At 39.8% G+C, this 24,162-nt stretch overlaps 1 protein-coding gene across 1 annotated transcript in view; it reads left to right on the forward strand.

Moving 5' to 3' along the window:
- The window catches only part of DNAH11 (dynein axonemal heavy chain 11), a 102,635-nt gene that overhangs the window by 75,013 nt on the left and 3,460 nt on the right, over window positions 1-24,162 (forward strand). Inside the window, 15 exon segments of the mRNA XM_032180628.1 lie at window positions 1,393-1,594; window positions 2,921-3,005; window positions 3,008-3,084; window positions 3,576-3,710; window positions 4,358-4,493; window positions 7,404-7,552; window positions 8,119-8,222; window positions 8,224-8,292; window positions 9,079-9,230; window positions 10,778-10,902; window positions 11,167-11,262; window positions 11,264-11,369; window positions 11,372-11,406; window positions 13,937-14,128; window positions 23,020-23,133. Coding sequence (XP_032036519.1) covers window positions 1,393-1,594; window positions 2,921-3,005; window positions 3,008-3,084; window positions 3,576-3,710; window positions 4,358-4,493; window positions 7,404-7,552; window positions 8,119-8,222; window positions 8,224-8,292; window positions 9,079-9,230; window positions 10,778-10,902; window positions 11,167-11,262; window positions 11,264-11,369; window positions 11,372-11,406; window positions 13,937-14,128; window positions 23,020-23,133 — 1,777 coding nt within the window.

The following is a 24,162-nucleotide window of genomic DNA, read 5'->3' on the forward strand; positions in this document are numbered from 1 at the left end:
CTGAGAACCCATGAAGTAAGTACTCGAATCCATAACTTGAAAGCCTATTATATCACTACATAGACCTTCTGGAATGTAGCGTGACTCTCTTAGTAAAGTTTTTCCACTGGCAAAGCAAACTGAAAGTCACTTTTTGTCAGATCTCTGCTTCTGTCTTTTGCCTTTGTGTGCGTGTGTGTGTGTGTGTGTGTTAAAAGTGCAATGACATTGCTCTGTTTCAAGCTCTAGTGTTTCATTCTCTACAGCTGTAGCCAATTTTAAAAGGTATGAAGGGACCACAGTGTTGGAATTGAAATCCAAGTTGCAGAACTGAAAGGTGAATTCACTTCTATCTAAGGAAGGCTGAATTACCTGAAGGACAAAACTGTTTGGCTGAATGTATCTAGCTGAATGTGGCTATTATGCAAGCACAAGACAGGAATGCTCATCTCCTGTAGTTTGCATTGCATTAGTATACAATATGCACACATCCGATGTTCTCTTGTAGAGTCATGGGTTTCCTAGGACCAGACACATTAAGTTATTCTTGGGAATTCACTTGCAGTGTATCATAAGTGACTGCCTTTTCATCCTAGTCCTTGGTGAAATGCAAAAATGCTTTCAGCACACCATTTTATTTAGCCTGTGTCTTCTAGCTAAGGGGATGTCAGAGGCAGGCAAGAATGCTGACAGTTGAAATATATGCCCCTGACTCTGGCAGTGCACTGTGATATCCTAAAAAGAAAGCAATATTTAAGTTTGTACAGAGAATTGCTTTATTCACGTACTGGTGTGGCTTTCATGAGTTGTGTTTTAATATTAAGTATCTGTAGTGTTGCAATCACTTAAAAAATTGATTAGACAACGTGAACTTGAGCTTTATGAAATGAGTTTCCATCTACTTGCATTCCATTGCATAAATACTATACAGATTTCTTTTTAAACAAACAAACAATTATCAATATTTGGAACTCCTTTCTTGGAACAAAACATTCAAAGCAGTCATCACCATACAGAATAAATAAATAAATAAATAAATGAAGCTTTATTTAAAGAAACAGTTGTAAGCTATTTGACAAAAGATTGTTTGAAAACTCTCCTAAGCTTGTTGTAAGCAATAAAGATAGAAGTTTACCCCTCAGCCACAGACTCTTCAGCACAGCAGTGAATAATCTACCTGTGTCTGCTATACATGTGTGTGGAAAGGAAGCTATGCCAATTAAGAAATGCTGTATGTATTCTTCATATAGTTTTGGTGTGCTCAGTCATCATCATTTTGTTCCTTAAGGTGCAGGCACATAAAGTTTGGTTTGTATCCACTTCTTGTGCTGCCATGACCACACAGCACTCATCTTTTTGTAATTAAGATATTTATGATTTTTTCCCATTCTTGTGCATTTTATTCTTTCTTAGATATATCCAGATTGAAGAAAAAGAATGTGAATTCAACAGGAATTCCTGTCTCGTCTTTCACACTAAGTTGGCTAACTCTCACTACAAGCCAGAGCTACAGGCTCAGACCACTCATTAATCTCACTATCACCTGGATGTGCTGGAAGAACAGCAGCTGGCTGTGTTGCTTGGTGCTGAAAGGCTAGACTTGGAAAATCGTAAGGTAAAGACTATCTTTTGATCTCTCTGTTGCTCCTTCTGAGACTTTAAGGCTAACTTTAATAAGCCTGTTTGAATCTGCTGTATGGTAATTGCTAGTAACCCACATATTAGAAAGATTTTAAGGGTCAGATACCGCAAAGTGTAGAAAGTGTTTCTACAGATTTGCTCAAATTGGTGCTCCAAGAGGGCTGTGCTAGACCTAAAGCTTTGCTAGAAATTAAACTTATTGTGATCTTGTTCCTACACTTCTTTCTACTGCTCAGTTTGCTCTGTGCATTGCAATTATTTTACAGTATAGTATTAAAGCCTTGTACAGTGCTTTGTGCTTTAGTGATATTCAGCCAATAAGTGCAAATAAAACTTCATGCCAGTCCATAAGAGGATATGATGGCACTTGGTTAGGACCTGGGGTGCTTGGTTAATAAATTATAATTTATTCTTATTGAAATGCAGTTCTGTGGTTCTTGCAGTCATAGCCAATGTATGCTACTTTATGAACAGAAATACTTATATATATGATTATAAAGAGGACTTTGAGCAGACTGGTCTAAAAAATTGAAAAGGTACTTAAGAGTATGAAATGAGTAGTAAGAATTCTTCCTATTTCTCTGTCCAGTTAGCTCATACACTTATCAAACTTCATCGGCGAAGATTAGCTGCATCTCTTTGAGGTACTTCTGCTTCATGCAAGGGCAAGCTGGGTCAGAGAGCTTAATTACCCCTTGAAGAATGAAAGCAATATACTTGGGAACACCATGTGAAAACAACTTTCCATTTTCTTCTGCATCAGCACACTGCTCCACATGTGGATGTACACTTATGACACCTACATCATGTAGGTTTTTTTAGTGATAGGGTCAGATTCTGACAGAGAACTCCCAACAAGACTGGGCAAATACTTGCAGTATCAGAGGGCCTGTGCGGCAGAGCAGACAATGACCATACTTCCCCACCCTGCTTGCTCCCCTAGTGGGGTTCTCCAGCTTCATGCTATTCTTGGTTTTCTCAACTGCCATTACCACTCACCTTCTCTGGCAAGATCCCAATCCTTTTGTGTAGTCTGAGGAGGAAGGAGGTTAGGAGAGAACTGAAGTTCTAGTCCATGGTGAGTGTGGTCTCCTCCTTGACCATGATCTTGACATTCTTGCTTTGAGTGTCCCAGAACTTTAATTCTAGCATACTAGGACAGAAGATGAACTACCTCTTTCAGAAACTAAATTAAATCATCTGGTGCGATTAAAGAAAAATAGCCCACAAATGCTATAAACCAGCATTTTTACTGCTATTTTTTATTGTTTGAGTACAGAGTTTTCATTCTTTCTGCTAGTCAGTGCTAGTCAAGCAGCAGAACTGCTTCAAGACTGAGCTCAAGTGGCTGGAGAAGGACATGCTGCTCAGCCTGTCAGCTGCCAGGAAAGTTTCTTAGATGACAGTAAACTTACAGAAAAACTCAAATCAGCAAAGTCAGTTGCAGCAGAAATACAGTGCAATGTAATAATGGTTGAGCTGGTTTTAACAGCTTGAAGCCACTTGTAAAAATGTGCATTAATAATTATTTTTAGTGAATTAGTTTTATGAACTAGAAACTGTCAAACTCCTGTCTGTCCAGCAAGTGCTGTCCACCCACATACTCACAATTTCCTATTTATGGTATGTAGCTGCCACACAATTATTTTATTTTTCCTTTTTAGGTGCTTGAGTTAGTACTTGTAAGAGAAATACCAGCATGAAATGTGCATAAATGTATTCATATGATTTCCATGTTTTTACTAGTGAACAGGCACATTGCTGTGGAAAAGTTATTCCCTAATGTTTGTCCAAGCAGAAGCCTGCTTACCTTAAATATTTGCTGCTGTCTGAAATAAAGTCAGTTTGGTAGAGTGTATACATATTTTTTTCTTGTACTGATAGAAATTTTTTGGTAATTATGTGGGATAATCATGACAGATTAAAAAATAAACGAGGCAACTGTCATCCTATAGATAGCTAAAGCCGAAGAAAATGTTCAAATTAATGTGATGAGAGAGTTTTACAGACCAACACCTATAAGAGCATCTCTTTAATTCATTAGTAATAGCCTGGGCAGCATCAACCCTGTCTACTGGTACTCACTGAAGGTAAACAGTTATCTTGCTGATTTAGTTTCACAGTGCAAGGAGCAAAATCCTGCCTCCAGCAGTGATGCCCAATGTGTTGGTTATTATTTGTAGCAGAGGTGGTATGACATCGCAGTGGTAACACTGTATGTCTGAGAAAGGAGAGCATTGTGATTTCCTGCTGATTCCTAGCACAGTACCTCCCCACTGGCCTCTCGTTGTTGGCTGCCTCTGTTCTGATGGTGTTTTCTGACTGTGCTTCTGAAGTTTGCCTGCCTTTTGGGCAGCTCTCCTGCAGGATCAGGTAGTTGTCAGGGTTTCTCTATAAACTACCTGCTGTGGCAAATCATCTAAATTATTAGATGCTATAAGGAAGGAAGGTAACCCACTGCAAAATTATCATCTTTCTTGAGTGAGAGGGATATGCCTGCCAAGTTAAATAAGGAAGAAGAAGAGTATTGCCGTTTGCAGCCTTCATTCCTGGATTGCTGATTTTCCTCAAAGCTTCTTGGCAGAAACAGTTCAACCCGTAGTGCCTTGCATTTTAGTCTGCTAAGGACATCTCTTTTTAGAAGCCTACAGTCAGAAACTGATTAGTTATCTTGCATGCAGGAAAACAAACAGAATTCTGGAATTAAATAAATTAAAATAATTTTCTTTATTTTCAGGCCTTCAGAGCAGTCTTCCACAAAGCAATTAAGCAGGCTGAAGACATTCAGTAGTGTATCTCCAGTTTGACAGAAGCTGTCACATACTCAATATTTGTTTTCATGAGCCAAGGACTTTTTGACAAGGATAAGCTCATCTCCTGGCCCAAACTGCTTCTCAGGTGAGGAAACTTTTTCTGACTGATGTTACTGATATTATTGGTTTCTGTTTCTTATCTTAGAACATGATGCCTCTGCCTAAGCAAGTTATCTTTTTGCCTGATGGCTGTGCAGTTTCTCACACAGTGTGATTTCTGCTTCAATATAAATCAGAATTGCAGAAATTCCAAAGATACTTTTATCCAACTCTATTTATTTAAAATGCTGCAGTGACTTTATGAAGCTACATTAAGGATAGATGACATGATTTAACTGCTTGTGGTTATATAATTAATAGTGGAATTGATGTGGCATAGTAAAATAAGAATTCTCTTAATAATACAGGTATCACATTCAGGCTGCTATTTTTCCTTTTTAATTTTAGAATCTGTAAATCCTGGGAAAAGATCAGGGATTACTACTTTTCTGGTAGATTTTGCCCTGAAGAGCTTGCTCCAAAAGATCTTGTATCATAGAGCTAACAATAACAAAGGTGGGGATTAAACTAGAAGCTAACCATTCATGAAGAAAGTAAAAGGTTATAAATTGGGGAATCTAGTTAGGGGGTTGATAGGAAAAAGGGAATCACTCTACAGATTTTATAAATGGGAGTTACAAGCAGACAAATATCTGGAAGAGAAAGGAGAGAGAAGGGTGAGGGGAGAGAAAACTGGTGATATCTCTGCATCATAATACAAATGGATTTCTTTGTATCACCCAGGCTTGTAGCACTGTGATACTTAACTTTGCCTTTTTTATAGCAGCAGTACTGGGATGGATCAAGAACAATGGAAATCTATACAAGAACTAAAAAATAAGGTCTGTCATAATTACAGCATAGACAGAAGCCAGAGTATGGGGTACAATAAATTTCTGATTTTTTAAATACATTTTTGGATGGAAAGAGAAGGGGCTATTAACAAAGGGGAAAAGATGTATTTATGTCAGGAAGCAGAGAGACTATAGAGTGCCCTGGCAAAGGTGTCACTTTTTTCTTTAATATATGTGATTAAAGAGATAAAACAACTAGAAGAAAGCCTACTAGAAACTGAGGATCCTTTTTTTTTTTTTTTTTTTTTTTTTTGGTTTGCATTCAGTTTGTGTACCAGAACTGATTCATTCAGTTGCTATAGTTCTGCACTAGGGACGAGGGATGACTAGGGACGACTAGGACGTCCATCTGGATGAGGGCATCGAGTGCACCCTCAGTAAGTTCGCAGATGACACCAAGTTAGGTGCATGTGTCGATCTGCTTGAGGGTAAGAAAGCTCTGCAGGAGGATCTGGATAGGCTGCACCAATGGGCTGAGGTCAACTGCATGAAGTTCAACAAGGCCAAGTGCCGGGTCCTGCACCTGGGGCGCAATAACCCCAAGCAAAGCTACAGGCTGGGAGAGGAATGGTTGGAAAGCTGCCAGGCAGAGAAGGACCTGGGAGTGATGGTGGATAGTCGGCTGAATATGAGCCAGCAGTGTGCTCAGGTGGCCAAGAAGGCCAACGGCATCCTGGCTTGTATCAGGAACAGCGTGACCAGCAGGGCTAGGGAGGTGATCGTCCCCCTGTACTCAGCTCTGGTGAGGCCGCACCTCGAGTACTGTGTTCAGTTTTGGGCCTCTCGCTACAAGAAGGACATCGAGGTGCTTGAGCAGGTGCAGAGAAGGGCGACGAAGCTGGTGAGGGGCCTGGAGAACAAGTCCTACGAGGAGCGGCTGAGGGAGCTGGGCTTGTTCAGCCTGGAGAAGAGGAGGCTCAGGGGTGACCTTATCGCTCTCTATAGGTACCTCAAGGGAGGCTGTAGCGAGGTGGGGGTTGGCCTGTTCTCCCACGTGCCTGGTGACAGGACGAGGGGGAATGGGCTAAAGTTGAGCCAGGGGAGTTTTAGGTTAGATGTTAGGAAGAACTTCTTCACTGAAAGGGTTGTGAGGCATTGGAACAGGCTGCCCAGGGAAGTGGTGGAGTCCCCATCCCTGGAAGTCTTCAAAAGATGCTTAGATGTAGAGCTTAGGGATATGGTTTAGTGGAGGGCTGTTAGCGTTAGGTTGGAGGTTGGACTCGATGACCTTGAGGTCTCTTCCAACCTAGAAAATTCTGTGATTCTGTGATTCTGTGATTCTGCAGCCTACTTCTACAAAGTCTAAATTGCCATCAAAAGAATACTGAATCTATCCCTCCAACAGTGTTAAAAAAGTAAATTAATAAAAATAAAAATAAAAACACAACAACAAAACAACTACCACCATCATCATAAAAAAAAAAATCAACTCAAGATTTTCAAATTTCCCAAAGCTTTGTGAGTGCTTGCAGTATACAGAGGGCCTATAATGAAGATGGAGACAGGAGTGCACTATTTGTCCTTCTCTCCATCTTTTGAGCCATAAAAAGGACACATGAAGATAATTAGATGGAATTGAGAAGTATTTACTTTTTCAGTAGTAAAATTATTTGTAGCCAAGTTTGCATAAGGTTAACTTCAGTGTGCAAGACTTGTTGCAAGACTACAGAAAAAAATGGTCAATATGGTTTAGCTCATTTTAAAACTTGTGTGAATTTGGCATTTGGTACATAAATGAACAGCAATTACATTTTCTTCAAAAAGCTTTGACTGTCACATTGAGTTTGATTTTCAAGGTGTCTTTAACAGTAAAGGTAAATTCAGCTGTGTGTGTGTGAATGAATGGTTTGGGGAAAATCTGTCACAACCTTTAAAGGCAGATATATAAGATGATTCTATTTGCAATAGATTTCAAATCAATGTTTTAAAACAACCTTAAAGCAAGATGTTAATTCTTATATCAGAAATTCAGAAAATGCAGCAATAAGAATTCTTGTGGCTTTGAGCTCCCTACTCAACGAGACTTTGAGTGGTGAATACTTTAAGGCAGAAGTGGCTCTGAACCAAGTCTGATGACCTTTTTCAATTTTGCACGCTGTCAAGATTCTTCTAAGAAGTAAAGAGAGAGAAGCACTTGAATTGGATTTCCTTCTTCGATTCAGAGTTGAATGCACTTACAAGAGTCCTGTTGACTTCTTAACTACTCAGTCATGGAGTGCCATTAGGGCAGGTTGTGAAAATTGCTTTTTAGTTCTAAATCCTTTTTGATGTTATTTCTGGAGGCAAGCTACAACTAGACAATCTCAGATAAAGCAATACATTCCACAGGAATTTGTAGTAGAAAGAGTGATGCTTTCAAAGAGTTGTCTTTGTGGTTTGAATATATTTTTCCTTAGGCATTGAGTGTTGTGGTTTATGAGGAAATCCTGTTATACTATAATTTGTCCAGTTGCCTAGAAATATAATACCGATCTTCATACCACTTCTTATTATAGTAAATGTCCATTACAAGGTTTACAGTTTGTCATATCTTGTTATTTAATAGTAAGCAGACAGTATGATAATACTGGCCAAAATAAACTCTTATAAATACTATTATATAGTATAATAGTATTATATAGTATAAATACTGTATATATGTAATTTAGTATTTTAAGGTAAGTCCTGAGACCCCTGTAATTGGTTGACGGAGGCTTTTTGATATATCCCCAAAATATCAATATTTATCTTCCTCTTTTAGCCTTCACAGAGAAGGTACATCCTCTGCATTTATGTCTTTGGTATGTTTCCAGGCTATGGCAGTGATGGATGTGCTCAAGGGAGTAGATAAAGATATTGAAGTATCCACCAAGAGGTAGAAGAAGTGGGTGGACTCAGAATGTCCAGATACAGAAAAACAAAAGCTCTCTAGAGAAACTAATCATACTGAGGGTGCTCCACCCGGACACAATGACATATGCTCTCAGGTATGAAATCTGACAGTACATCTGCCAGGGTGAGTGTGTGAGAGGGTGGCTTCTGTGTAACAGTGAAGAGAAGGAAGAGATCTTAAGAAGCAGGCAAATAACTTATAAAACTGAGTGGTCAAATGAAATTTGGAATCAGTGACTATGGCCATTCCCAGACAATATTTTGCTGATGATGAATTTATGTAGAGATGGTGTAGTGAGACACAAGTTGTGGCATATTTGGAGAGCTGTGTTTGTGATTTTTTTCAGATTGTATATAGGTACCCCGAGGAGAGTGCTCATTAATAAACAAAAATAGATATGTTGTTAATAGCTGAAAGTGTTAGTTCTCCTTATCATGACTGTTAACTAACCCCATGGGATGACAATTTTGGGGGTCTCCCATTTTTAAAATTCTGTTCTATAACAAAGATTTGTTTTTTCTGAAGAAGCGGTTTTTCTGTTCTGTGTGATTATTCTGTCCAGCTACCATAGCTTTACATGACAGTATTGCCTGTGTATAATGACTTCTTGGATTCAGTTACTGAACAGGTTCTTTCTCATTCAAAAGTAGCTGGCTTCTGTCATGTGGTCTCTATCCCATAGAGAAAACAAACTGATTGCCCTCTGTCTCACTTCACCATCTGGCTCCCACTTTTGCCTTCAGTTCACTTCCCTGACGCTGTCTTTAATGAATCCACTTAGACCATCGCTGTCGGCAGCTCCAGTCTAAGAATAGTGCAGGCTAGAAGCCTGTAGCAGAGATCATTTCTGATCTTTAGCACATGTTTTCTGTACATATACAAACTTTGTGGAGGAAAAGCTTGGCTCAAAATATGTGGAAGGCATGAGGATGGACTTAGCAAAATCATACGAAGAGAGCAGTCCAGCCACTCCTGTGTTTTTTCTTCTGTCTCCACAAGTGAATCCACTTCACAGAATCACAGAATTTCTAGGTTGGAAGAGACCTCAAGATCATCGAGTCCAACCTCTGACCTAACGCTAACAGTCCCCACTAAACCATATCCCTAAGCTCTACATCTAAACGTCTTTTGAAGACTTCCAGGGATGGGGACTCCACCACTTCCCTGGGCAGCCTGTTCCAATGCCTCACAACCCTTTCAGTGAAGAAGTTCTTCCTAACATCTAACCTAAAACTCCCCTGGCTCAACTTTAGCCCATTCCCCCTCGTCCTGTCACCAGGCACGTGGGAGAACAGGCCAACCCCCACCTCGCTACAGCCTCCCTTGAGGTACCTATAGAGAGCGATAAGGTCACCCCTGAGCCTCCTCTTCTCCAGGCTGAACAAGCCCAGCTCCCTCAGCCGCTCCTCGTAGGACTTGTTCTCCAGGCCCCTCACCAGCTTCGTCGCCTTTCTCTGCACCCGCTCAAGCAACTCGATGTCCTTCTTGAAGACACTTGAAGACATTGAGACACTAGGTAAGCTCCTTATTTGCTTCTGGTGCAAGGATCGCTCAACTGTGCTCCAACTAAATAAGAAAAAGTGAGTTCCCAATTGAAATGGAGCATATGGGGTCATATCTGTAGATATATCAATATATGATATCTATGTGTATATTTGTATGTATGTACCTATAAACACATGTATGTGTATTTTTACTAAACAGAGCAAAGCCCTCTGGAATAATCGCTCATTAAAACGGAGTACACATTAATATGGGAAAGTTGGGCAGAGTTTATTTTCAGCAGAAGATTCAAGTTCTAAAGTTTCTTCCACCCCCACCATATTCGCGATAAATTGGGTGGATGAAAAGTGTAAGACCGTAAGTGTTACAGTAAGAAATTCTTAGTCTGAGCATTCCTGTGCTTGGCATAATGCAGGTTTCCTTTGTACTGTTTTCTACCTTTTGACTAGATGAGGGCCAGAGGGCAATTTTCTCCATGCTCATGTAATCTTGTGCCCCCTGTGACTAAATAATGGTCATTATACAAACTATATTCAATTGTATAGGGCTCCGTCGCTTTATACTTAGGATTGCTATTCCCTACAGACAATAGTGAGAATACCAGGTTAATACAGCTGTGACCTCACTGTGCTCAATTTAAACTCAGGCCTCACAAGGTGAGAGGCTTGTGCATTTACCCACTGAACCAATCAGTTAAAAAACTGATGTGATATCTACCACATGTTGCTCCCTTTTTCATAAGGGAATTGCTCTGTACCCCCTGTAAGAGTTTCTAAAGCTCAGTAACAATGCCGAGCATCTATCAAAATGTCAAAAGGTTCATTATCTTAAAACCAAGGGAACAGATTTCTGCAGGCTTTTTCTAATACCAGCAATAAGGCCACTGTTGAGAGCTTGCAATTTTGCTTGTTGAAATTGTAAGGGTTTAGTGAAGTGCTTCAGAAGAAGTAATATGCATTGCACAAGTGATAGTGAAATTAATGGGGGCATTATCATTCTTTTTCCTTTCTGCTCTGCTAATTTTCCTATCTCCTCCCCCTCTGTCACTCATTCTCCCCCAATTATTTCTTTTACAGGCAAAAAGCTTGGTTTCACTATAGAGTCTGGAAGATTTCATAACATCTCTTTAAAACAAGAGCTGGAGATGGTTACAGAGGAAGCACTCAAGACTGCCACACGTGGCCACTGGGTTCTTCTTCAAGTGAGTGTTCAATGCCCTCTCCAATGGTGTGTGTCTGCTCAGTTGGAGGGATGTTCCCAGGTTATACACAAAATATATACAGTGGGTTACAGAAGAAGTGTTAAATGGCTAATAATTTTCTTTTTAGCTTGAATTTATAAAAGGATAAACATTATATTAATATGTTGTCATATTTTGCTTAAAACTATCCTCACCCTCCCAAGAGGAGCAGGAGAGATAACACAGCCTCAGGTGGGTAGGCAGAAGTGAGCCTCTGGTGGGTAGGCAGAACCATCCCCGAGAATACATCTGGTACCCAAGTGCCTAGTAACTTTGGAAAAACTTCTTGAGCAATACAATGAAGAAAGTCTCTTTGACTTCTCATGTCTTTGGTAGTGCTGAACCAGCTCCAACCCCAGAAGAGCACATCATTCCTCATGGAATACCAGAAAACTCTGTTAAAATTACCAATGAACCTCCTATGGGGATACTAACCTACACTCTAAGCTCTACAATTTTGACAAGGTAAAAGAAAGATGGACTTTTTTTCATTAGTTTGTTTTAAGTATTCACTCCTCTGTGGGGAGAATTGATGGTATTCATGACTGTTGTGTAGCAGACCAGAACTTTGGGATTTTTGTGTTTCCAAACTAAATGGCAGCTACAGGATGTTTGTTGCCTGTGTCCTGTGCTGCCTCCATGTTTTCTGTCAATGTTGGGAAGAAAGGTGTGACAATAGCACCTGCATGCATATTATTAAATATCTAGGTATAGACATGCATAACTGTGTTTAGAAAGATAGACAAAGGTGCACTTATTACATGAGCTTTACCCAGCAGTGCTGTCTTATGGAAAAAAAAAATAAAATATATATATATATATATATATATATATATATATATATATATATATATATATATATTTGTATGTTATTTTATTCAATGGTACTTGCTAACTTTGTGCAGCTCTTAATTTTTGGTAGGTTAGACCACATCCATTCTCCCACAGTGTAGATTTATGCATCCAGATGTTCAAGCAATGCCTCACTACCCTATGTATGAATTTCTGTAGTTAGGCATAAAGAAGGAAAATTATGACCAAGGGTTACACGCTGTTTGTTGTTGTCTTTTGCTCTTTTCCTGTGTGAGAGTTGCTTGGTGAGAGGAAGAAGCATGTGAAGGACGAGGTAAGAATGGGGAAAACAGGAGTGTTCCTGGATGGTCTCAGCCTGCATCCCTCCTAGTCCCTGGTTATCCCTGCTCTGAGGAACTTGTAGAGATCTCCAAATCTGGGGTAAGTCGTCTGTGGAGGTGCTGCAGTAGCAAGCTTTCTCAAGTCAGCAAAGCATAGCACGATAAAGGCAAGCAGAACTCTTTACTTTAGCCATTTAGTAATATATTCAGGCTCCCCAGGGAAGTGCTCACAGCACCAAGTCTGCTGGAGTTCAGGGAGTGTTTGGACAATGCTCTTAGAGGTGGTTTAATTTCTAGGTAGTCCTGAGTGCAGCCAAAAGTTGGATCTGATGATCCTTGTGGGTCCCTTCCAACTTGGGATAATCTATGATTCTGTTAACATGCATTTATGTGAACATAGGCTACATGAAGGCAGAGCTTGGATGTGAACAGGGTAAGAGTTGCTTCTAAGGGGAACTATGTGAACCAACACCCAGGAAAAAAAAAAAAAAAAAAAGGAACATTACACTGAAAGAGCCATGTCAAAGCTACCTCAGCTACAAATGCATTAATTATAGTAGTATGAGGGGATCTGAAAGATTATTCTTGGGACAATAGGAGAATGTCTGTGGTTTTGTGGCTAAACATACAACTGGTAACACAGCTCTCTTTTTTATTATTTTTATTTTTTAATAACTTATTATGATAATAATTCAAATGGAAAGCTCAAAAGAAAAGGCTAGAAATTTTTAATAAAGGCAAGGCATATGCATTGCTGACCCACTTCGGACTACAGTCAATTCAAGTATAAGTATGTATTTTAATTAGCTAATTTCTAAGCTCAATACTTTAGAATGTGCCCTCTCCCCACATTATTTTGAGCCATGAGGCTTACTATAAAAAATCCTGTACAAACACCATCTTTAATACATTTCTGATTATGATATTTTATTTTTTTAGGTTAAAAAAAAAAAAAAAAGTAATGAGAAAATCAAACTATGCCTAAACCATGCCTAATCTAGGTGGAATAAATTTAATGTTTTGTGTCTTTAGGACAGAAGCTTGTGTTGAATGGTTAAACTCAGGATTCTGACCTAAGGATTATTTTTTTTTTGTCAGATATATTCTTCACTTTTACCCAGTTTTTGCTACCTGTTATTCAGCTAAGGATGATTTATTTTCTCTGGACAGCCAAGAGATTATCCCTCTGAAGCTTTTTTCCACTTATCTATGTTTTTATTTGTATCAAAAGTCATTTTTATTATGTCTGTTTCTTCTCAAACTAAAAGAACATAGAAAACTGTCAAAGAACCAAGAATGAATTTATGCAGGTTTTATAGGAAAATTACAGTTTGTCTCAGTAGTTTAAAAAACAATTAAAGCCCTTCACAGAATTTCATTTTGCCAAGATTCTTTGCCAACTCTACAAAACAAGCAAAAACAAAAGAAAAGTGATTAAACTTCACTTTCAAACATGACTTTTTAGGAAACAGCATAAAATCGGAAGGAACAGTGTGCTTTTCAATAAATGGTATTGGTAAAACTGGTAAATATTTTACTTGGGATAAAGTCTATGGAGTTTTCTGCTAAGAAACTGTAATGCTCATCTGAGTGATATTTATAGAGCTCTACTTTCATTGGTTTCAGTTATACACCAGGTCTCTTTCCTAAGGGACACTTGTAAATAAAAAGGTAACCATCAACAATTTTGCTTCTGGGAAATACTGCCAAAATACTGCCTACTAGTCACTTATCACAGTATCTCACTCTTCGTCAGACCTCAGGCTTGTGAGTGCTCCCTTTTGGCAACTGAGGCAGGCACAGCTATCAATTACATTGCCAGTTGTTAAGTGGATAAATGTATTCCTTTTTTACTTTGGCAGGATACCCTTGAACTGCATAGCGAAGAACAGGAATTTAAAAACATCTTTTTCTCTCTCTGCCTTTTTCACACTTGCATTGCTAGTAGACTCTGGTTAGGCCCTCCAGGTTGGAATCAAAGATACCTGTTCGGTACTAGAGACCTCAGCATTTGCCTCAACGTCCTCTGCAATTATTTGGAGACTCATACGGAGGTAAGATGTGGTCAAGTAACCCACACACCAAGGTTATTTCAGCTTAGCTGTTTGTACTGAATAAGGGGAAAGCAATTTTTCTCTGAAGCTGTTATTAAAATATCTGGCATTATGTGGTTCTGTTGCTGAGTATGAAAATAAACCAGATCAAAGGTTTTTTTCTTTTTTTTTTTTTCTTCTTTTTCTGGTGGGGGATGCTTGAACTTTATAATATAGGTCAAACCAGTTCCACATCACTAGCTAAGGGGGGAAAAAAATGCCCTTCATTATGTTAACAAAAACAGTGGTTTACATGTGCATATATGCCAAATTCATTAGGCAGGTAATGAAGCATTTGCACAAATGTAATTACATACAGCAATTTTGACAGTTCATAACACTGCATTAATAATCACTACAATTAGTTCTGATGATGGAAGCAATTTACAGCACGTCACATGTATAAATAATGGTGCATTTCCTGCGTGTGTCATTATTATGTATTAAGGATGCCACCTTGTTGTGACTTTCTCAGTAATGTTCCCCTTGAGTCGAAGTTAAGGGTAGATGAGTGTTTTTACTTTTGAGCTTCAGCATATTTTACACTTGTATAGTTTAACTACTCAGTTGAGGTCATTTATGTAAGTTCTGCAAATGTAATTTCCAAATAATTGCAATAGTTATTTATTACTGAATAATGTAGATAGTACTGAATAGGTCCTCCTATGCTCATAATTTAAATAAATCTAAGAGATATTTATATCTTTAAAGAAAAGAGAGAGAGAGAGAGAGAAATGTTAGCCCTTGGTGATATGCTTTTCTCTGTATCTTCCAACTTGTAATTAGTCTTGGAAATTAATTTTCCTTTTTTCTTTTTCTCTTACTGACCTTTTTTTTTTTTTTTTCTTTTTTTTTTTTAGCTAATAGGACTTGAAACTGGTTTTCCCTTCTGTGATACTTGGTGTCATGTTGAAATAAATGCTTAATTTTATAGTGATGATTTAATAATGCTTCCCATTTAGAAAACAAGTCTATAAAATCAGCTTATTCCAACCCTTAGTTTTCTTTGCTAATAAATCTTGCTGCTCTTTAAGCTTGGATCTTTTCAAACCACAATTCATAAGCATGATAATTAATTCTGCTAATTAATGAGAGGGAGGGTTCTGATGGCAGGAAGGGCTAGGAAGGTCTGTAAGAGCAAGAATCACTTCAGCTCTCCTGTTGGTAATACTGCTTATTGTCCCTTTTCATTGTATTGGTTAGCGATTCATTATATTGTGGCTTTATAAGCATTTTAAACATAGATATTGTAGAGAGAGGAGAGAGAATAGATTTTCAAGATGCAACTTTTTGTGTATATACACATGTGCATATGTATATACACACACACACACACATATATATATTACTATAGCTATAGCTCTCATTTGGTACCTTTTGGGGACACATTTATTTAATACAGGTAGGGGCTGACCAGAAAACATAAACTGGAAAACTTTAGCTAGCCCATCAGCTAGTGGAGTGTCTTAACTCCATCATCATTGATACTGGTTTTGCTCTCTCCTTGGGAATATTTAACCTCCTTGCATCTCAGTTTGATTTAACCCATTTTCCTATTGCAAGATGAACTCCACCGTTGTCACCTCTGATAGCTAAGGTCTTTTCAGGTGAAATGCAGGATGCATGATCCTACCTCAATGTCCCACTCTTTCCCTCCACTTTCTTGTCTCCATACGCATGTTCACGGAGTCGTTGTTCAGTGTTGAGGGGAATGTGGACTCCGGCCTCTCTGTGTCCATCCAACAAGCTACGTGTCAAGGGCTTTTTGAGTTCAAACAGGCCATTTTCCCCTGGATTACAACAACAGCAGTTATGCAAACCTGACAGCCTAAAAGATTTAAAGATTTCTAATGCAAAACCCTCAGTTTTCTCACATTAGTAAAAATGTCCCTCTTCTATTGTAAACTTTGATTAGTCCTGTGTTATTGATATCCCCAAAGGTATGCAGCTGAATGAGCTTGTACTGTTGTCTTCTAAAAGACAAAAGGAAACAACCATTTCTTGACATAAATACATATGAAATGGGAAAAATATTAAATGTGTTTCTATTGCCAACAAGGAGAGAAGCAAGTTTCTTCTAATTGAAGGAACATATTATTTTAAACCCAAGTTGGCATTTTTTACAGGGATTCTCTGTTTGGGCTTCTCAACACCCATTTGCAGCGTTGTCTATTATATCCCGGTGGCTTTTTTTTTTTCTTTCTTCCTTTTTTATTTTTTTTTTCTCCATTCTCTTCAACCCGGTTTAAAAGAAGGATGGATTAGAGTTTCACATATTCAAACTGAAATAAACTTGTAACAAACACACCGGAATAGTTGTAGCTATTTTACATGTTCTGTTCTGTCACATCATGCAATATTTAAAGCTTGTAATTAAGTTTTTACTTGAACTGTTGGGAGGCAAATACTGCCCCCAAGGGTGTAAAGGTTCCCGTCTGGAAAGGCTTCATCACAAACTGGCATATTTTGCAAACCAAAGGGTAGCAAAAAGAAGCTTCAAACTCTGTGAAGCCAAATAGAACAGAAAGACAGTAGTTCATGGAATAAAATGTGTTACCACTGCTAATCACAAGCTGTAAAAGCAGCATTATGGCTACAGCTCTACAATAAACATAGTGCTTACAAGATGTGGTAGTAATGGGATTAATATTAATTCAATTTTTGCTGAAGTTTTTGAATACATCCCAAATTCAAATAATGTAGAATTTCAGTTACTCAGTGTTTCCTAGTGAGGAGATATAAAAGGCTGCAATCAGATACAAGTTTTTTATTTCTCCTCTAAGAAAGGCACAGTAGGTTACCTTCCTGTCACTCATGAGGATTATGTTTTTAAAGATCTGTATAGGAAAATGCATGCACTTGTTAATGAGTTATGTTCTTGTATATCATGCAGTGTTTTGAAAATGTTCTGTTCTCTTAAAATCTTTTTATAAGGAATAAGGTAGAAAATAACGACATAAGGCTCCAATGATACTGCTTTATGCCATTAGACAATTTTAGTCATAAACTTGATATTTTTACTCAGGTATTTATAGGTACCTCTCACTAAATTGGAAAAAAAAAAAAAAATAAAAAAAATAAAAAATAAAAAGGGGGGGAGGGGAAGAAAGAAATAAAACTGTTTCAAAGTAGTTATTTTCTAAACAACAGCAACAAAAAACAGTAATAAGAATACATAACCATGAAGCTTTGTAGAAGGAAGTATTTGATTGTCTTTTGTTTCTCATAACAGTGTTTATTCTAGGCATCTTAGGTTTGTTCTTTTCAAAGCTTCTGTTGTTTTATTTAATGGTGTTACCTTGGGTAATAGACTTGTGTTTTCTCTTTGGTGAAATTTTGTACGGTGGCTACATCACTGGGACCACGGTCTCTGCTATATATATATGCAAGAAGTCAAGGCCTCATCTGTGATAATATCTTTCATATACATAGCAAGAGCTCTTGAATGAGTATATACTTTGTTAACTCTGAGAGAAATTCATCTCTCAGAAATGGAGCCTTCTGGGAAGCCCACAAGCTTTCTTGTCTTTGCGGTCCCACCCATACCAAGGTCTTGTCTAGCTGTCGTGGAATAAATGACCCAATTTGTAATGAGTGCCATGACTCATCATGTGCAGATTTTGTCTGCAAGGGTTTGTGACTTGGCATGCAGTTTGTTTAAACACTTCTGCAGGCGCTTACTTGGCACCTTCAGCTCAGTGTTTTGTAACATGGCTTGTATAGCCAGCCTTATGACATTAGGGTTCAGTGCATTTAGGTTTCCATTTTCCTAGTTTAATTACTTTCTTTTAAGGTATTGCTGCTTAAAAATGTCTGGGCAGGTATAAGGAGATGTCTTTTATAAAACTGTGCTTTAACCAATGTAATTGATAGATTCACCAGTTACAGCAGTCCAGAATGGCATAATCTTCAAAACTTGCCTTTAACTGTTTGCATGCCATCTTCTCTGGGTAAAAAAAAAGCATGGAAATGTTATACATTTCCTCGGGTGTTCTTCTGTTCCCAAAATAGGAAAAACAGCTTGTAAGACTACGCATCATTTTTCATGTTCCTCTCACACATCTGTTTCTGCAGCCGCAGTTTTGTCAGATCATCACCAGCTGATGCATACTGCATGCTTTGAATTTCGTCTTTGAGATTTGGTCCTGGACAGCACTGCATGTGGAGCAGCCATGAGTCTAAGGTGCAAGACTGCCAAAGCTGCTTCTAGCTGCAAAGAAGTGCCAGAACTTCTAAGGGCACCAAAAGATAATGTTACTTTTAATTCTAGAAGCTTTGCATGGGAAATACTTTAATCTGTTTTCATGTGTACATACATATAGATAGATTTATATCATATATAGAGAGAAAGGAAATATAAAGGAAATATATATAAAGGAAAATGAAACAAAACAAACCTGGCTGATTCTCCTAAGCTGCTAACTAGTTGGTTCAGAGAATTTACTGCAGTTTGTTAAAATCAGCCGAGACCTTTTTCAAGAGCTTTCCAGACTTATTTTTCTTTGTCCATAGGTAAAATGCTTATTTGGAAGGAAAAAATAAATAAATAAATTTTAAAAAAGAAAGAAAGGGTGGAAAAACAAAACAAAACAAAATGTTATGTTTGAGCAGGCCATTTGTTGAGGCTTGCTATCTTAGGCAAAGCTCACTTTTCACCCTCAGCCATGCTGCTGAAGCCTGCCTTAAGGCTCCGGGCGAGATGAGTTTGCTCATGTCTCCCCCGCCTGTACTGAGTGGGTTTTCCTATGTCAAAGAGCCACACGCAGATTAACACAATTTGAAGGAACTGCTCCGAAAAAGAGGCCTGAGCACAAGTTGCCATGGAGATGGGGAGGCTAAGCTCCACTGTACTTGTGACCTCCGCCGAGGCTGATTTCTCCAAATGACAGCTGGGGTTGCAGGGGCACACTAGGAAGCTCGTGTTGGCGGTCCCTGCTCTGCATCTAGCCCGTGGATGAGTAAAGAATTACTGCTTCCAGTTTAGGCAGTCCATTAACCTTCACAAGCCTGAACTTTCATTCAAATAATTGTAAAATAAGTATAGGTGGTGAAACCTGAGGAGAATCACTGCTATTTGTATGGCCTTTGGAAAGTTTAGGGACCCAACCCTGAGCGGGGATCTGCTGGTATTTCAAGCAGTGAGATGATATCTTTCCAAGCATTTTGTCTTAATTGGAAAATGTTACACCACCAAATTACTGGCAAAAACAGAAACCCATGCACTGACTGGTGGCCAGATGAATGCAAACAGGGTGGATGCACATCTCATCAGTACTGGTGTTGTGTGTTGGCTGGACAGATTGCCTGTTTTACCTACCCGTGTTGCTGAGAAATTCTTTCAGCTGCAAACCCAACCACAAGGTATGTTATAATAAACCACTACAGATCGGCTTTGCTGACCACATGTGGGAACTGTCGTAGGGACACAAGGGTGGCGAGTTCCTGGTAGGAGCTCTGGTAGCACCCAGCCTCCCGTTGCACGTGTGGCTCCCAGGAACATACATCCTAATGCACAACACATCCTAAATGCCAGCACAGAGAATAGTAAGTGCCGGCTGACTGTCTGATGGAATTGATCTTTCACTCAAGGTGATTAGCAGGGTTTTTTTTCAACACCCAGGCGCTGCATCAAAGTGGGGTCTTAAGGCACAGCTTATTGTGGGTGAGGTTAGCGGCTCCGGTGCAGGTAAATAGCTGGTTGCAGAACCAAAATGACTTCAGAAATAAGTGCTTACTGGTATTAGTGGGAGCAGCAGCTTGTTGTTGACTGTTCTAAATGCCAAAAGCCTTTAAATTTTATTGTGATTTTGTGGAGTGGACCCTGCATTAGGAAGAAATAGCTCCTGTGAAAAGCACCACTTATAGTCAGAAATAGGTTGCAGCAAAAACAACTTGCAAGTCCAGCCTAAATCCCAGAAGGGTCTAGTCTGGGCTAGACCAAACTAGTTCAGAGAAACATTTTGAATTCAGTTAAGTCCTTACAGCACAAGAGACTGGAAAACAAATATGACTGCTACAGCTTTTATGCTGTTCTGTTGTCAGTTGGAGGGCAGTTGTGAGCACAGTGTGTGTTTGTGCAATACCCCTACTTAGCTGCACACTGAGCAGAATTAAAGCTGTGAGTCGTGTGTTAGGTTCAGGTGGATTGAGGCTCTTGTCCTGCCTCTCCCACAGGTGTCCTGTGTGGCTGTTACCAGTGTGTCTCAGGCCCTCATCTGCAAAAACGGCATAATAATCCTTGCTCATTTTCTGAGGGAGGGGATGCAGAAATTCAGTACTAAAAATTACACTTGCCTCAGTAGGGGCAGTCCTTAAAATAAACTCAGAGCATCCTCATAAAGAAAGCAGTATCAGTCCTTCGATACTATAGAAAAAGGGGATGTCATAAAAGCGTGCAAATAGTAACCATCCTAAAATAGTTTGATAATCCTACTCCGCTGTGGTGGAATGTATAGGTGGCATTTTAATAGACTCCAGACATTTCTGAAACTTTTTAGATGCAGAAGAATGAAGAAGAATGGAGAGATGAGTTGAATGTTAACAGTAGTGGTGACAATGTGCCAGCCTGTGGTGGACTGCACTAGGGAGGAATTTGGATCAGAGGAACACAGCTCATTTTGGAGACTTTCTTTTCAGCTTTGAATTTAACATGGGGTGTGAAACAAAAGATGTATCTAGCTTGCATTTTTGTGTGTTTTACATGGTAAAAATATGCTAGAGGTGGCTGAGCTAGCGAGCCTAGCCTTCACTCCAGTGCTATGTTCCCACTGCTGTGTGACAAACCCCTCCTGTGCTGATCCCAGCCTGCACTCCTGCATTGTCTGCCACATCCACTTCTCTTCTCCCAGGTAACTAGCAGTAGGACTAGAGGGAATGGCCTCAAGTTGTGCCGGGGGAGGTTCAGGTTGGAAATGAGGAGACATTTCTTCTCTGAAGGAGCAGTCAGGCGTTGGGATGGGTTGCCTAGGGAGGTGGTGGTGTCACTGTCCCTGGGGATGTTCAAGGAAAGGTTGGACGTGGTGCTTAGGGACATGGTTTAGTGGGTGACATTGGTGGTAGGGGGACAGCTGGACCAGATGATCTTGGAGGTCTTTTCCAACCTTAATGGTTCTATGATCCATCACTCAGCCTGGCTAGGGAGAGTCAGGCCTCCATGCTGGGAGGAGCAGCCAGGGCAGAGCACGCTCCCACCGCTCCCAGCCTTGGCCCTTGCTCTGAACCTTGGGTGAGGGTTTCCCTGGCAAGCTGTGGTAGAGGATGAGGCAGCTTTCTGGGACTTTTAGTTTTCCAGTAGTCTGAAGGGGAGAAATCTGAGAAAGGAGGCTGTTTGATTACTTCTTAGCCCCAGCGCCTCCCTTATAGCACATGTGGAGTTTAGCAGAAGGGTACAGAATCAACAGCAGGCCGTTGGATGCTGTGTCGAAGGGTATGGTTACATACTCACATACCCAGATATCCTAGTGCAGCCAAAATGACTGCGGAAACATGTGGAAGACTATGGCTGTTTTAAGCATGGAACAGCGCTATTACTTACAGTGCTTAACAGATTAAATGAAAAAGGATGAGCAGGAAAAGAAATTGTAGTTAGAAATTTATACTAGATCTTTTCTCAGGCTCTGCTGTCTTCTGTACCTTCCTTTCTGAACGTACAGCGGAGACACAATGCCCAGATGCCCCAAAAGCTGGCGTGTCATGCGGCAGACATCAGCTCCTCATTTTCCTCATCCTCACCAGTTATTGCAATTTCTCTGCGACTGCCATTCTTGCTCTGTAGTTCTCCAGCCCTTGCCTTCCTCTCTCATATTCCCCTGGGCACTTCTTTTCACCATTAGGTCACAGAGGTTTTGCAGATGTGAATCCAACAGTTCTGGATACAAGCAGCAAAAACGTGCTTCAGTCTCACATTTTCCAGGGGAGCTTGCACTGTGCATTTTTTGGTTCCTGTTCAGAGTGTGGAAAATTATTTATGGCATTCCTCATTAATTCTGCTAAAGCCAAGGGCTGAAATAGAGCTGCATTACTGTTTTGGTTTCAGTTCTTGGTCATTAGTGCTGTTAGGAATTGTTTTTCATTTGTGTTCTGACTCGAATCCAGAGCAAGCCTGCAGGGGAGAGAGGCTCTTTTTGGGGATGAGACATGCATGTGCGTGTCTGCGCTGTATTCTGCCTGGTGCCTAAGATAGCAAGGACTGGGGGGAAGGTAGGAAGTAATGGAAGCTACTAGGCACTACAGAAATACAAATCATCATGCTGGCAACATGATCTCAGGGTACATCACTATAGCAATGGTCATCCCAAGGCCAGGGACATGTTGGCAGGACTTTGGAGTAACGTTACTTGAAAATTTGGAGGTAAATAGAGGTTAAGTGTTAATTGGTTGTTGAAGAGTCAGCAAAGGTGTGCGAGCACTTCTGGTTTTTATCTGCTTAGGAAAGTGGGATGTTCGCTCACTCCTGTAGAATACATGAGACTTTCAAAAAGGAGTTGAATGGTTCCTCACAGCAGTGGTTGCTAATGGGTCTCTTTGTATTGGCCTGCAAAGGTTAGGAAATGTGCTGGGTGATATTCTGGAGATGCTTCCTGAGGAGTTTAACATGGCAGAAATCACGTGGAACAATACTGCCAGGAGCCCCTGCACACTTGTTTGCCTTCAGGAGTGTGAAAGGATCAACCTCCCCTTCAGACATCTGAAAGTCTCTTAAAAGCTGGACCTGTCTCAAGGCAAGTGTCTTTATTATTAATGGTATTGTTGCTCTTGTATGAGTTTGGGGACTTTTTGTTGCTTGTTTTTGAAGTGAAAGAATAGCTGTTCTTTATGATGCCAGTATGCTTGTTATTGTTCTCCAAACAAAGGGAGAGCTGATGTTTTCTCCTCACATGGAAGAACTGCAGTCTGCACTCTTCTATGATGCTGTGCCAGACACATGGACTAAGCTAGTACCCATCCGCATACAGCCTTGCCCACTGGTAAGTACACTGTTCTATCTGCCAACAGCAAACTGTGTTTAGCTAGTATGCAGTTATTCCAGGGAAGTGCTGTTCGTTTCATTTTTTGTCTAACACTTGTCTTAATGGAATCAGTTTTACTTTGAAGTGAGTTTTGCAGAAGTGCTAAGCACTTTGCTAAAGCAAGGCTTTGTCACCTCCTTTTGTCACTAGTGGAAGGGTTGTTCAGCATCTTACAGAACTCCTTTTCCCCTTGCCAGCAGCAGTATTCACTTGAAGGCAGAATGACATGGAGAAAAATAGGCAGTGTTTTTACTCTGTTTTTGGAAATTCCTTTGACACCTCTCAGCAATGTGTGCTGCACTAAGCTGTTATGCTGTCTGTCAGAATCTCTTGTGCTCTTGATTTGTATTTGTTCTGGCTTATCTTGGGGTTTTAAGTGCACCACTGAAGTTGGTACCAGACAAGTTGCATTTAAGAAGCTATCAACTGTTGTTACCAGTTTCAAGCAGTTTCTGAGCATGTGTTAATATGACTAATGGTGATGCTCAGGTTTCTCCCTGAGACAAACATTACACAACTGAGCACACACACATTTGCTATGGTCAGCAACCTCACTCATGCTCATCACCTTCTACAATTGATTTCAGACATGAAGACAACAGGGAAATAGCTAAAACTGTGACCTTATGCTTATGTAAGTACATACCTTCTGCTTACTTCAGCCATGTATCTATCTTCTCCATAGACAAAGGAATAATGACTCAAAATGGAAGTTCGTAATTTATTTTGTCTTTAAAAAAAAGTACAAACACTTTAAGGCAGAAGCTTTTGATGCTTCCCTGTTAGGGTGACTGATCTTCTGTGGTATGGAGAACTTGATGTCTGGACAGGACCTTGTGCTGCCAGCAGTGGCGTGGCTTTCTGGCTTGTTCAATCCTCAGTCCTTTCTGACAGGTAAGCAGTGATGTTTATAAGGAACCAGGTATGTTGTTTCACTGCCAGACACTGATTTTTTTTTTATTTTATTTTTTACCTTTGGTGTTAGCT

Source organism: Aythya fuligula, chromosome 2 (genome assembly GCF_009819795.1).
Source record: "Aythya fuligula isolate bAytFul2 chromosome 2, bAytFul2.pri, whole genome shotgun sequence".
Lineage (NCBI taxonomy): Eukaryota > Metazoa > Chordata > Aves > Anseriformes > Anatidae > Aythya > Aythya fuligula.